Raw genomic sequence first — 15,417 nt, 5'->3', positions numbered from 1 at the left:
ATAATATTTTACAAGGGAAAAAATATTAAAATAACTACATCAAAATGATCAATTAAGACAAATATAAATAAAAAATGGCTAGAAATGCAAATTACAAAAAGATATAAAAATCTCTTCTTTTGAGAACAATGAACCCGAAAGAGAACCCTATCTTCACATCATTACCTCAGTTGATGTTGATATAACAGCCACGATAATGACTATACCTAGTATTTTTCACACTGAAATCATGCTACGTCACGATGTATACAAACTGACGTCATTTGTATTAAACATTTTCATAACCCCAACCTTCTTCTTCTTCATCTTTTTTTTTTATTGGGCTATGTTCTTGACAATTTACCCAGTTTACTTCGAAGGTAGACACTTATTCATCCTTTGTTTGTTTTGGGTTATTCTATTCTACATGTATACTTGTATTGGTATATATTTTTTTTATTTTCTTCTCAGGCTAAAATTTTAGTAAGACAACACAACAAAGGTATAAACTTTTCTCGCTCAGGGGTAGCCTCCAAACTTTGCACACACCAGAAATGCTACCGACGGATAAAGTAGAGGTACCCAGGACTGTAAGAAGGAGGATCATAATTTATAATTTAATATTTAAAGTAGAAATAAAGTTGCATAAGGTGTTTATTGTATTTTCATTGATATTTGCAAGGATAGTGCAAATATTTATGGGAGTGGGAAGTTTATGTGGGTTTTGATTTCAGCGACATTCTAATAAAATAATGATTTAAGCCCCCCACTTGGCCACATTCGCAATAAGGATCATCTTTGACTCCAATTCTAAATAGATGAAGAAGGGATTAGCAATGACCCGTTCTCATACGAATGATCGTAGTTAAATGTCTTCTACTGATATATGCGAATTTATTGAACCATGGTAGAGTGTGGATTCGTTTATTAATCTTGAAATAGAATGTATTACTTGTGCCATATACTTCGTACCATTCAGCTGCCCAGTTAGACCAAATCTCTCTTTTTAAGTAGGGTGTGAAATTTGAAAACTGTAGCTTGATATTCATGGGAATATTCAGGGAACGACCTATAGTGGCAAGTTGGTCAGCCTTGAAGTTTCCAATATTACTAGTGTGTTGTGGGATCCATACTAGTAAGATTTTGATATTATTGTTCCTGGTTAGGATAATTCCTCTTTTCGTTAAATACGATATATGTTCTGTGTCTTTAGAAAACCCTGTTTTTTTGATTTTTTGTAGTGCACTTTTGGAGTCAGAAAAGATAATGGCTTCTGTAATATTTTGTTCCAGTATAATTTGGACTGCATTATTGATCGCGGTCACCTCTGCTGTACATTTTTGGGTATGATTGGGTAGTTTAGATGAAAATGAATAGTTTATATCTGGGAAAAAACTCCAAATCCTGCATTTCCCATGTGTCCGTTGAGCCATATGTAAAGAATTTTTTGTATGAAGAGAATTTTTTAACTAAGTTCACAAAATTCTTAGGTTGAATTCATTTTTTTTATTGTTTTTATTCAGAATTCCTATTGCTTGAAGTTCCCTGAAGTAGTTCCAGTTCATATTCATGGTAAGGAAGAAGTTTACTAGAATATAGGTTCTGCAAATAAGGTTGGATTTTTCTAAGAGTTGTTGTCAATATGGGGTTTTCCTTACTTCTCCAGTATGAATTGTTTATATTACAAAGTGCTTTTAATTCAACGATTGATTGAATGACGGTTGTTTTTAACACTTAGGTTATTTAGCAAAAATTTTGTTGTGAGCCATTCTCTTCTGTATTTTAAGGGCAGTTCTCCAGACTCTGATAACAAGACTTGGATTGGAGTTGACTTTGGTAGTGCATCTGATCTAGTTTCTTCAACATATATTTAGGGCATTTAGATAGAAATTGACCCCAATAGTTCAAATAGCTTAGGATAAGTACTTCATAGATCATTTTTAATATTTTTGGGTCACTGCTCCACCATGTACCACACAAGGTACGCATTATATTTAGTGCTTCACCTATTTTGACTTCCAGCTGGTTAATGTGTGCCTTCCATTTAAGGTTCTTCTATAAAACAATTCCTAGGTATTTAATTTTATCTACAAACTCTATATGTTGTCTCTTTGACTGATATTTCCGGGCAATATTTTGGTAATACCCTTTGTAAACAAGATAGATTTAGATTTACCCACAGAGATGTTCAAATTATGATGATCCAGCCAGACCTCAAGATTGGCTAAATATTTTTGGTATCATATTTTTTACATTCACTCCTTTGACTAGAATTACAAAATCGTCAACATTCTGTAGGACTTTAACATTTTTTGGGAACACATCGTGTAATGAGTAGGTATATATGTTGAATAGCATTGGGCTTAATGGTGATCCTTGTGTTAGTCCAGTGCTAGTGGTATTTGGGCCATGTACTTACCCAGAGTTATCTTTGATAAACAGTTCTCTGCATTTTAAAAAGTCATATATGAGGTTAGCTAAATCATGTGGTATATCCAAATGTATTAATGTAGAGTACAGTCAATACTAACATTATATGCTAAATATGCATTCAGCATATGCTGAATGGAGATCTAAGAATATTCCTATTGTACATTCATTATTACTAAATAATTTTTGGATTTCAGATGTCAAAAAGGATAGACATTCTAAACATCCTTTACCCCTTCTAAAACCTAGCAACAATGATTTTCTAAAACCTAGCAATTTACCAAAGATTATATTTAGGTTGAAAGAACAATTTTTATTTATTAAAGATGACCAAAAATACTAAATAAAGAAACCTGGAAACTTTACAACGACTCAGATGTTGAAACATCATTGACATGTGAATGTGTATCCAAATATAATAGGTAGGAGTAAATGGAGCTTAACTGATTAATGTCACTCCTTTTGTTCATTGCGTTAGAATTCTGAGCAATGAATGCCATTTCTAAGAAGATTCTTTTTTTGTAATTGGTTTCAGTAGCTAAAACTTTAACTGATTCATAATTCATTATGTGATGTTCTTTATTTACATGTTCTGCAAGGGCAGATCTTTCAGGATATAGTCTGCTGTCGCTTCGATGACTGATTAAGCGACTACCTAGGCTACGTGTGGTTTGTCCCACATATACCAAATTACAATTGTTGCAAGGAATCTGGTACACAACGTTGGAACAATCTTTGATGTCACTTTTATCTTTGACTTTGGAATATATTGATCTCGCCGTTAATGAAGTTTTAAAGGCTATTTTTAAATTAGTGAAATCTTTAAAAAGTCTTGTCAGTCTGGGTGTTATACCTTTTATGTATTTTAATGAAGTATATGAGCAATTGGCATTTTGTTCTCCACTTGTGACAATAATTTGCACCTTATCATTATGGCGTGCTATGTTAGGGGTCAAACTAAATAAGATTTTGGTGACTAGGTGTTGTGGGTATGAATTGTCGATGAAAAGGTTAAAAAGGATTTTCAGATTCTTCTGATCGAAAGAAGGATCACTGATTGCTATGATTCTTGTTTTCATTTGTTTAAGCAAATTGATTTTAATTGAATGTCTATGATATGACCAATAGTTGAGGAAGCGTCCAGAACTATGAGGTTTTCTATGCCAGTCGATAATCAGGGAGTTGTTATGGGTTCTGATATCAAGAAAGGGGACTGAGCATAGATCGTCCTCATGTTCGATTGTGAACTGTAATAGAGGGTCATAACTATTGAATACATTCAAGATTTCTGTGGATCCATTGCTGGAGATAGCTAGGATTAAGTCATCCACATACTTTTTTACAGAGGGAATATGAAAGGATAATTCTGGAATCACCATATCTAGTAAATGATCCATCACATAACAGGCCAAAATGGGAGAGATGGTACCTTCCATAGGGGTTCCTTGTGTTTGTCTGAACACAGTATTGTTGAATGTGAAATAGGTGTTGTTGAATAAAAAAGAGATAAGTTTTTTGAAGTATACTAAGTTGATATTGCAATGAGAACTAATAAAATTCCAATTGTTTTCAATCGCTGTTAAAGCTGCCTCTAGATGTACATTAGTGAATAATGAAACTACATCCAGACTGACAATCACATAGTTTTCAGGCAACTGATAGTTATTAAAGTTGTTAAAAACATCAAAAGAATTTTTTATGTAATATTCATTAGAAACATAAGCATTGGTTAAGATCTCTGTTAAAAAAGATGCTAGCAAATTAGTGGGAGCACCAATACATGCAACAATGGGACGAACCGCAAGCTGTGGTTTATGAATCTTAGGTAAGGCGTAAAATTTGGGTATAACACCCTTATAGCTAGTTAGTTTTTTCTTTGTAGCTTCATCTATTTGTCTTGCGCCACATAATTCCTTAATGAGATTGTTGCATTTGGTTTGAACAGTGTTAGTTGGATCTCTGTTCAATCTCTCATATACGTTATCAGAATTAAGTAATTCAAGACATAGATCTAAATATCTTTGTTTTTCCAGAACTACAGTTACATTACATTTGTCTGAAGGCATGACAATGATGTTAGTGTTTTCACTAAGAAACTTACGAGTTTTTTGTAACAGAGCTCTGAAAAAATTAAAGCTATTTTTTCCGTTGTTTTTATGTAAATAATCAGTAATTATGTATGTAGATCTAGCTATAAGTACGTCCCTCTGATGCACATCAGTGACAGAATGCATAATTGTTTCAACGTCAGCCAACATATCCTTGATAGGGATATCTTTCCCTAAAATAGGTTCTATTATATATATAAGATTATTATTATTATTTACTTATTTCACCGCTGCAAATCCCAATAAACCTCAAAGCTCCGTTTTCTAACGTTGTCAGCAAAGACTTCTTTTCCTTTTCTTTTTTTAAGGCATGGGATTCTATCAAAACATCGCTTATCGTTATGGTGACCTCGCAGTACGAGCACTCAAGGATTGGGCTAAGACCAAACAAAAATTGGCAAGAGAATATAACAAGAGGTGTTTTCTATTACGCTGTAGATCATCCAACATCACACCTTCACACATTACACATTCCACTTCATCCATCACAAAATTGTTGCAAAGACAGGACATCCATTCGAACAAGGACACTTTACAATTTACCAGGTTAGAAAACAGAATTTTGAATTTAGAAATTTCAAATTGCATTAAAGTCATTCACAGTTTAGAGTCTAACTTATCGAAATTCAAAAGAAACATCATTGAATTAACTTCTGAATTCATTTTTAATAACTTTTCTAGTAAACAACAAGTTTTATACAATAGAACCTTTCACAAAACCAAATTAAGTAACACTAACAAATATAATAGGCTATTCAATCTTGAGCTGAACTTAAAACTAAAGACAAAGCCGGGCTGGATTAAGAACCTTTCTAGTGTAACTTTACCAGATGATATCTCTAGATTTTTGTCTTTGGGTCCTAAGTTCAGCATAGAACCTATTTTAGGGAAAGATATCCCTATCAAGGATATGTTGGCTGACGTTGAAACAATTATGCATTCTGTCACTGATGTGCATCAGAGGGACGTACTTATAGCTAGATCTACATACATAATTACTGATTATTTACATAAAAACAACGGAAAAAATAGCTTTAATTTTTTCAGAGCTCTGTTACAAAAAACTCGTAAGTTTCTTAGTGAAAACACTAACATCATTGTCATGCCTTCAGACAAATGTAATGTAACTGTAGTTCTGGAAAAACAAAGATATTTAGATCTATGTCTTGAATTACTTAATTCTGATAACGTATATGAGAGATTGAACAGAGATCCAACTAACACTGTTCAAACCAAATGCAACAATCTCATTAAGGAATTATGTGGCGCAAGACAAATAGATGAAGCTACAAAGAAAAAACTAACTAGCTATAAGGGTGTTATACCCAAATTTTACGCCTTACCTAAGATTCATAAACCACAGCTTGCGGTTCGTCCCATTGTTGCATGTATTGGTGCTCCCACTAATTTGCTAGCATCTTTTTTAACAGAGATCTTAACCAATGCTTATGTTTCTAATGAATATTACATAAAAAATTCTTTTGATGTTTTTAACAACTTTAATAACTATCAGTTGCCTGAAAACTATGTGATTGTCAGTCTGGATGTAGTTTCATTATTCACTAATGTACATCTAGAGGCAGCTTTAACAGCGATTGAAAACAATTGGAATTTTATTAGTTCTCATTGCAATATCAACTTAGTATACTTCAAAAAACTTATCTCTTTTTTATTCAACAACACCTATTTCACATTCAACAATACTGTGTTCAGACAAACACAAGGAACCCCTATGGAAGGTACCATCTCTCCCATTTTGGCCTGTTATGTGATGGATCATTTACTAGATATGGTGATTCCAGAATTGTCCTTTCATATTCCCTCTGTAAAAAAGTATGTGGATGACTTAATCCTAGCTATCTCCAGCAATGGATCCACAGAAATCTTGAATGTATTCAATAGTTATGACCCTCTATTACAGTTCACAATCGAACATGAGGACGATCTATGCTCAGTCCCCTTTCTTGATATCAGAACCCATAACAACTCCCTGATTATCGACTGGCATAGAAAACCTCATAGTTCTGGACGCTTCCTCAACTATTGGTCATATCATAGACATTCAATTAAAATCAATTTGCTTAAACAAATGAAAACAAGAATCATAGCAATCAGTGATCCTTCTTTCGATCAGAAGAATCTGAAAATCCTTTTTAACCTTTTCATCGACAATTCATACCCACAACACCTAGTCACCAAAATCTTATTTAGTTTGACCCCTAACATAGCACGCCATAATGATAAGGTGCAAATTATTGTCACAAGTGGAGAACAAAATGCCAATTGCTCATATACTTCATTAAAATACATAAAAGGTATAACACCCAGACTGACAAGACTTTTTAAAGATTTCACTAATTTAAAAATAGCCTTTAAAACTTCATTAACGGCGAGATCAATATATTCCAAAGTCAAAGATAAAAGTGACATCAAAGATTGTTCCAACGTTGTGTACCAGATTCCTTGCAACAATTGTAATTTGGTATATGTGGGACAAACCACACGTAGCCTAGGTAGTCGCTTAATCAGTTATCGAAGCGACAGCAGACTATATCCTGAAAGATCTGCCCTTGCAGAACATGTAAATAAAGAACATCACATAATGAATTATGAATCAGTTAAAGTTTTAGCTACTGAAACCAATTACAAAAAAAGAATCTTCTTAGAAATGGCATTCATTGCTCAGAATTCTAACGCAATGAACAAAAGGAGTGACATTAATCAGTTAAGCTCCATTTACTCCTACCTATTATATTTGTATACACATTCACATGTCAATGATGTTTCAACATCTGAGTCTTTGTAAAGTTTCCAGGTTTCTTTATTTAGTATTTTTCTTCTTCTTCACGTGCCATCTCCGCGACGGAGGTTGGCAATCATCATGGCTATTCTGATCTTAGATGCTGCTGCTCTGAATAGTTCAATTGATGTGCATCCGTACCATTCCCTCAAGTTACGCAACCATGAGATTCTTCTTCTTCCTACACTTCTCTTGCCCTGGATTTTCCCTTGTATAATCAATTGAAGTAGGTTGTATCTCTCATTACGCATAACATGCCCCAGGTATTGCAGCTTTCGTGTCTTGATGGTTTCCAATACTTCCATTCTTTTGTTGATTCTTCTCATGACTTCGTTGTTTGTTACATGCTCGGTCCATGATATCTTCAGGATTCTTCTATACACCCACATTTCAAATGCTTCCAACTTTTTAGCAGTCGACGCGTTAAGTGTCCATGCTTCTATCCCATAAAGCAGAGTCGAGAAAATATAGCACCTTGCCAGCCTTGCCAGCCTGCCAGCTCTGCCCTGCCAGCCTTAGTATTTTTGGTCATCTTTAATAAATAAAAATTGTTCTTTCAACCTAAATATAATCTTTGGTAAATTTTGATGTGTAATTTAGTAGTACTACATAAGACAAAGAAAACAAGAAGAAGTTCTGTCATTTGCCATGTCCAGGAATGACAGCTACTCTTAACCTATCACTCCACTGTTGGCCGGCACACGTGGCCGTTTTAATCTTTGTAATCGTCTTTATCTTATGTGTTAAAAGTAAATATAATTGTCAAGTTTGGTCTTTTACACCATGCAATTTATAGATTATTTTATTATTGACTCAATCAATGAGTGGTGCGTGATATTGTCACATGTGAGTAGAACATCCACGAAAGACAAATCTCATTAACGTAAGTTTTTATAACCTTTTACATTCGATAGGTTTCGAGGATGCTTTACTAACAGTAGCACTTTATTTCAGTTTTTCCTGATGATGAAAATAAACATTTTCGAAAGCTTGAAACTTAGTTAAAAGAGTACACTTATTTCACCGCTGCAAATCCCAATAAACCTCAAAGCTCCGTTTTCTAACGTTGTCAGCAAAGACTTCTTTTCCTTATATATATATATATATATATATATATATATATATATATATATATATATATATATATATATATATATATATATTTATATGTACAGAATTAGACATAAATAAACTAAACCACATGTACCTTCTTAAAATAATATATTTAAAACTGTTTACATGGACTGACGGAAATACATTTTATCAAATTTGTCAATAGCAGTGGAGATATTGTGATGAACTTTATCAAGAGCATCCATGTGGTCGAATATCAAGCTTCTGCGATTTCTTGTATTGGCAGTAATATACTGATTTCTCAAAGTTACCTTGCGTCTTGCTATTGATTTAATAATAAGAGCAGTAACGTACACCATGAAATAGATGCTAAAGTACAATGGAATATACCACAGCTTGCGACCAAGGTAGTAGTAACTGTAATTGGTAGTACTAACTCTCTTTTTCTCAGGTTCTGGTGTAGTTGCATGGTGAACTTCTTCATAAAGGTGGTGATCAAATTGATGGTCATCATATAAGTATTTTGGAAAATCATTGTGAAGACCTGATGATAAAAAAGGTCTAATATTCATTAATGTCTGATCTTTAGGTTTCATATCTATCGGGGTTTGACCGAAATCATGAGGTGCCATATTCGTCATGGGGACTCTGTGATCCTGAGAATTCAAACCTATTATATTTGGAGTATTGCTATGATTTTCTTCTATTTGATCTCTTGGTAAAGAAGGTGGATAATAAATATCCTCTATATCTTTAGACAGATGTTTGGGACGTTCAGCGTCATCATCGAGTAAACTATGGTTTTCTTGACTAGTTTGAACATAAGTAGAAGAATCGTAACTGTCAGGTAAAAAAGACGTACCATCGAAAAAGTTACTTTGTGCGGGTCCCGGTTTATTAGACATTACTATTGGTTGTTTCGGTGTCTGACGGAAATTATAAGGAACACCATCATTTTGTGGAGAATTAGTATAAGAATCATGTCCATCCGAACCAGTATTATCTGATTGATCTAAATTAGAAGCATAATCGGTTTTAAGATTATCAGGATTACCTGCTGAGGGTGGATTGTAAGAACTAAAAGGTGAGTCATAAAGATCTGAGGTAGAACTAGGAGAAGAAACTGCCGTATTCATGTTTATACCAGAAGAAAAAGAGTTTGGGTCTAAATTAGGGGCTGTAAATGATTGTGGTAAGGATAATCCTCCTACTAAAGATGCTGCAGGGGCTGGAGTAGGTGGCAAGTAGGTTATACCAGAGTCCTTAGTTTTATATGGGAAATATGGTGGGACTTGAAACCTATCTTGTATTACTTCTCCAATAGCTGGCACTACTTCGATTTCATTGTAGTCTTCTTTTTTATATACTGGATATTGGTACATTTGTTGGTTAAGACGATTAGGAGTTGAACTCGACCTAAAACAAAATGTTGACATAAGACATTTATATCTAGTAAGTGAAAAGAAGAACTTAAATAGAAAACGTAAATATATTGAAAAATATAAAATTAAAAAAGTTCGTACTTTATTATCATCAGCAGATAAATTATAGCAGAATAAATTACCAGGAGGGGATCAAATAACATCATAGCTACTGAAGGAAGGAGGAGACATATTACTAAAAACAATACATGAACTGATAATGAAGATATGACTGAATAATCAGTACCAGCGGAGTGGAATTACTGTACCATTACTTAAAAAATAAGACCAGTTAGAATGTGAAATCACGTCGTTAGCGCAGCATACAAAATAATGTCCAACGTCATTTATGGAGGACTTAGACCACACGCTGAAATATAGTGCGCGTATGAAATATACTGGGAGTTTTAAAAAACATAAAGATTAGAGACCTTATAAAGAGAATCAGACAAAAAAACACATTTTAAGTATTGAAAAAGCACCCATATAGCCATTTAAAAATGACCTTTGTTTTTTCAAATAAGATAAACAAATATAATTGTTTAAAAACTACTTGACCGATTGTGTCCATCTTTCGCAAATGAATGTAGTACCTACATAAAAACTCACATTATGTTATGAGTTTTAAATGTTTTTATTGTTTATTTTAACAATTATAAAAAATTGAAAAACATGCTTACTTTAGGGTTTAATTTGCAATAACTTTTTTTTTTATAGACATGTTTTAATCTAGAAAATCTTAAGTTAAAAAAAGTATTTTCAGGACAGTCGTTTGTTAAAAGTTTTTATCTAGAATGAGTAGTTTTTCGTAATATTGAAATAAATGAAAAAAGTCGCTTTTTCTATTGATTTGAGATAGATATTCCAGTTAAAAAGAAGTGCCCAGTAATTTTTCGATTTTTCTAGTGATTTTTCGATTTTTCTAGTGATTTTTCGGTTTCTTTTTATGGGGTAATAAACTATAAACAACATAAATTTAATTTAATTCAATTAATTATTTCTTTGAATATAAAAAACTAGTGTTAATTCTTGATGTAGATAAGTGACTTAATTAATTTATACAGTTGTATAATTGTTATATTATCGTTTTTTTAATACTTAGTTATATCCCTAACTTATGCCGCTCAGTTTATTTGGCAAATACCAATGTGGCTTCTGTAGACAGAAGTCAATAATAGACCAGATATTTGTTCTACGACAGATGCTCGAAAAAACAAGTAAATATAACATCGACATACATCATCTATTCATAGTCTTCGAAAGCGCGTATGATAATATAAACCGATAATTCTTAATACAAACAATGAAAAAATTTAATATACCAACACAACTAATAGAATTGAATAGAAGAAACTCTAAAAGTAAAAAGTAAAATCCGAATACAAAACTAATTTAAAACAAATAATAAACGATTTACAAAAGGGACCACGCTAGGGAGACGCTCTATCATCCATCGTGTTCGACATCATGCTCGAAAAAATAATAAAAGATGCACACTATGCAGACGTTACTAAGATAACAGTCAATACTCGAGGAACTAAAATGAATAAAAGTGTGCAAATATTAGCGTTTGCAGATGGTGTTGATATAATCGCAAGGACAAGAAAATAAATGTTAGAGGTATTTAATCAAGTAGAATGAGCTGCACAAAAGATTAGGCTTAAAATCAATTAGGCTGAAACAAATTATATGCATGTTAGTAAAAATGCAGAAATAAGGCAGCTACAAAATCTAACAATAGGAGAATACAACATTGAGGGTGTAAAAAACTTCCAAATTTAGATAATATTCAGAGTTATTTTCCCACGTTAAAAGATGTAGCATATGAGAATCTACCTGTAAGAAAGTTAGTTGTGGCCCGTCCTCCACCGTCGCTAAAAAGCAGAACAAACAGTATTTCCTCAAATGAAATCAGGGTAAATGCCACTAATAGCTCATCTGATTATGCTTCTACGTCGACATGTTTGCCAGAAAACAAATTAGCACAAAAACAGAAGCCTCTGAACAAACTCGTCAGCAGGATGATGATACAGGTGGGATGTTAATTTTAAATAAGAAGTGTCAGCGACCAGAAGATAGCCTACCGAATAGAATTGAAAACCAAAACACTGTTCAGGATTATTGGTTGCAGAAACCTACGCCAACGGCCAATATATATAGCTCCTTAGCTACTGATGATATACAAGAAGAAAATAAAATTTCCGAATCTATTAAAATGTAAACTATTCGGATGTTCACCCCTCAACAAAAATTAATGATATTAAAAGGGCATTCGAAGAACTAAGAAATTCAGTCAAAAATATCTCTAACATAAAAGGAAAAAAAGATAAAAAGCAACTACCACTCTTCCACGTAGAATTGGTTGCAAATGCAAATAATAAAGACATTATTTATAAAGTCAATAAACTACTTAACTCAATAATTGAAGTTAAACCACCACATCAGAAAAGAGAAATTCCGCAATGCCACAGATGTCAACATCTCGGACACACTCACAAATATTGCAACAGAATGCCCGGATAAAATATACAGCCAAGCACTTGTCATCCGAATGTCCAAACCCAACAAGAATTAAAGATGTGAAGTGCTCAAATTGTCAAGAAAATCATCCTGCCAAAGGGGGGACAAAATCAGACCACCGGATCTGTCTCAAATACTACACAGCAAAAACTGAAAATACAACAGAAACGAGTAAAAATTTAGTAACAACTTTTTACATATTAAACTTTCCTTAGAACACATAAAAAATGATATAAGAACCTTAAAAATAAAAAAACTGGAGAAAATAGCGCGAAATAGATTAGAATGGAGAAGAATCCTGGCACAGACCAAGACCCAAAAAGAATTGACGAGCCAGTGATGATAATAATGAGGATGACTTTATTATCATTAATTAATTATATTTCGGTCTTCATTTTAATATAATTTAGCAAATTTAACATACCTTGCAGTCCAAACAGCTGTACGGTTTTTTGCAGACACTTGTGTATTATTTTTCTCGTCTTTATTTCCCCATTTTACAACTTTAGCATATTTTGAAATTAATACTGCCGAATTATTTCTAGGCAATCTAAAACTAACAGCAAATAGAATCATTGTCATCATCACAAGAAATCGCAACATGATTATGTCTTTACACGATCTAACAGACTAAGTCTACAAAAGATATAGTGAAAGAAATATTGACATACATATTGTCCTTATTTTACAAATAGTGAAGGTGTTAATTGGCGTATATTGTTTGTACTGTTACAATTTGTTCATCATTCTTTAAACTGACCCATGTAGGTCGCGTTATCACATATCGTTTATTTTTTATATTTGTCTAACACTAACTTAAATAAAATACTTTTTTTAATTAGTACTTTCTTTCTTAATTTGAGCACTTAATATTTTATCCGGATAATAAATACTTGACGTTTGCATTAAAATATTTGTCCTATTTAAAAGTATAATATATCTTTTTAAGCTTATGTGCTTTTACGTCGATTCGTAAACTTAAGTTTCACGCTTTACGTTTACTGAAATGTTTAGATGAACATCAAATCGATATAATACTTTTCTATTCTATCTAGCATAAAGCTTTACAGCAAGATAAAAGCTTTAAAATTAGATGTTCACTCCGCCAACTCTAGCCACTTCTAATGTTAGGTTGCCTGAAATTACAATGCAGGTATTTTCAGGAAACTTCGCTGAATGGACCGCGTTTTATTAGCTATTTGAGACGCTGATAATCAATGATATGGAACTAAATAATGTGAAAAGAATTATTTATTTAAAATCGTTTCTAAAAATGAACCTCTATACTTTGACAACATTGAAGTTATAGAGGAAAATTTCCGGATCGCTTTGGAAACGCTAAAGAATCGCTTTGAAATTAAATCGCGTTTGATTGGTTTGTACATTAAAAAATTGATACAGGCTTTAACGCAAAATCATTACGTACATTTTTAACTCTATGTAAGTAGTATAAAGTGCTGTCAGTGATTGCCCAAATATACGATCTTCAAGGTCTTGTTAATCCCGTTACAGTTGTCACTAAGATCATAATGGAAAAAATTTTATGTCCAAAATTAATAAAACTATCTTACTGACGCAGATACGTTACATGCGTGGCTAACTTTTGTTAGTAGTCTCTTTTATTTTAAGGATTTAAGTATATCTAGATGTCTCTTTTTAAGGCTGTTTTATCGGTGCACCAAAACCTAGGGACAGTGTTTTGTAGAATGAAGAAAAAAGTATCGTAGAATGCCCCGAAAATTTAACTGAATATTTCATATTTTGTCCCGCAATAGACCTTTTATTACATGACATGAAAAAAATTTGGTTAAAATCTGTTAACAACTTCAAATTTTATAGAGGTGTTTCCAATCTAAATGAGTCACACTGTATGTTAATTTCTCTTTATAGACTATATTTGCGGTTATTTTCGTTGATAAAATTGACAGAGAATATCTACTAACACTCCGTTCGACGACGGTGGTCTGTTAGGCCAAACCTACGACGTAAAACGTTATTTTCTTAAAAATAAACAATCTACATCGAGGGGATTTTCAGTACCTTTAATAACAATGAATACCTACCTACATTTTACAATGTTTTTACAAAAAAAAAATCGTTTTATTTTTTTTTTCCAAAAAAAATTACTTTGTCCTGATAGACCACCGTCGTTTGTTTATGTGAGGTGTGATACCGGGAAGATAGATATTTTATATTTAAACAAAATGTGGACTGAGTTGGTTCTTCCTCTGAGAAGATCAAAAAAATTTTATTTTTATTATTTTTTTATTTCGTAAAGCATTTCTATATTACATTAAAAGAACAAACCAAGCTACAAATTACTTCTTCTTCTTCCAATGGCGCTACAACCATTTGTGAATCTTGGCATGCTTAACAATGTTCTTCCATTCTGCCCTGTCGGATACTTTCCTTCGCCACTGCGTGATGTTCATGGTTTTAAGATCCCTCTTTACGTCGTCTATCCATCTTTTACGGGGCCTTCCTCTTGTTCTGTTTCCTTGGGGCTTTCATCTCTGGACATTTGTTTTAAATTTCTATAATGAACGATATATTCTTTTTTATTAAAAAGTGTTGTCATTAGTTTTGAATGATTTGAACCCGCAGCTTTACGGTGTTCAGCAGCGAATGGAAAATCTGAGTGCAGATCATGTAATGTGCGAGGATATTCCAAGTCAACTTGTAACATGTACCCTACGGGAGAGTCATCTGGTACAGACATAACATTAAAGTCTTTGCCATCCATCCATTCGAACCCTTCGTAGGACAAGGGCTCTCCCATTGCCCACCCATATAAATTATTGACGTCAAAATACATTAAGTACTTTGAGGGCTTTGTAGGGTCATATTTAGGCATGTACTTATTATTAGCTTCTGACATTCTACCGCTACATACTGAAATTCTTCCAGGAATTGCTTTCTCAATAAACATTATCATGTCAACGTCACGCAATAACTCTAGTTTCCACCTTACGTATTTCAACATACAATCCCAAGAATAACCTGGCATTGTGTAGTACCGCGCTGGATCTAAACCATAAGTTATTGAGCATTTTTTTACATACAAAGATTATAATATTCAGATACA

The 15,417-nt window shown here is 33.0% G+C and overlaps 3 protein-coding genes across 3 annotated transcripts; 1 reads left to right on the top strand and 2 right to left on the bottom strand.

Moving 5' to 3' along the window:
- Positions 1-1,494: 1,494 nt before the first annotated feature.
- Positions 1,495-4,475, bottom strand: LOC140451709 (uncharacterized). Its single transcript, XM_072545554.1, has 2 exons — positions 2,997-4,475; positions 1,495-1,581 (listed from the first exon to the last, which is right to left on the bottom strand). The coding sequence occupies exons 1-2, from the start codon at positions 4,473-4,475 to the stop codon at positions 1,495-1,497; spliced, it is 1,566 nt and encodes a 521-aa protein (XP_072401655.1).
- Positions 4,476-4,827: 352 nt separating this feature from the next.
- On the top strand, positions 4,828-8,498 carry LOC140451708 (uncharacterized). Its single transcript, XM_072545552.1, has 2 exons — positions 4,828-6,999; positions 8,493-8,498. Exons 1-2 carry the CDS (start codon positions 4,828-4,830, stop codon positions 8,496-8,498), a joined length of 2,178 nt encoding a protein of 725 aa, XP_072401653.1.
- Positions 8,499-8,527: 29 nt separating this feature from the next.
- On the bottom strand, positions 8,528-12,998 carry LOC140452326 (uncharacterized). Its single transcript, XM_072546513.1, has 2 exons — positions 12,757-12,998; positions 8,528-9,807 (listed from the first exon to the last, which is right to left on the bottom strand). The coding sequence occupies exons 1-2, from the start codon at positions 12,933-12,935 to the stop codon at positions 8,553-8,555; spliced, it is 1,434 nt and encodes a 477-aa protein (XP_072402614.1). The 5' UTR covers positions 12,936-12,998; the 3' UTR covers positions 8,528-8,552.
- Positions 12,999-15,417: the final 2,419 nt, after the last annotated feature.

The sequence above is a fragment of the Diabrotica undecimpunctata genome, chromosome 10, assembly GCF_040954645.1.
Source record: "Diabrotica undecimpunctata isolate CICGRU chromosome 10, icDiaUnde3, whole genome shotgun sequence".
Taxonomy (NCBI): domain Eukaryota; kingdom Metazoa; phylum Arthropoda; class Insecta; order Coleoptera; family Chrysomelidae; genus Diabrotica; species Diabrotica undecimpunctata.
The sequence above is the reverse complement of the archived record's forward strand: the minus strand, read 5'-3'. Positions and strand labels throughout refer to the sequence as shown.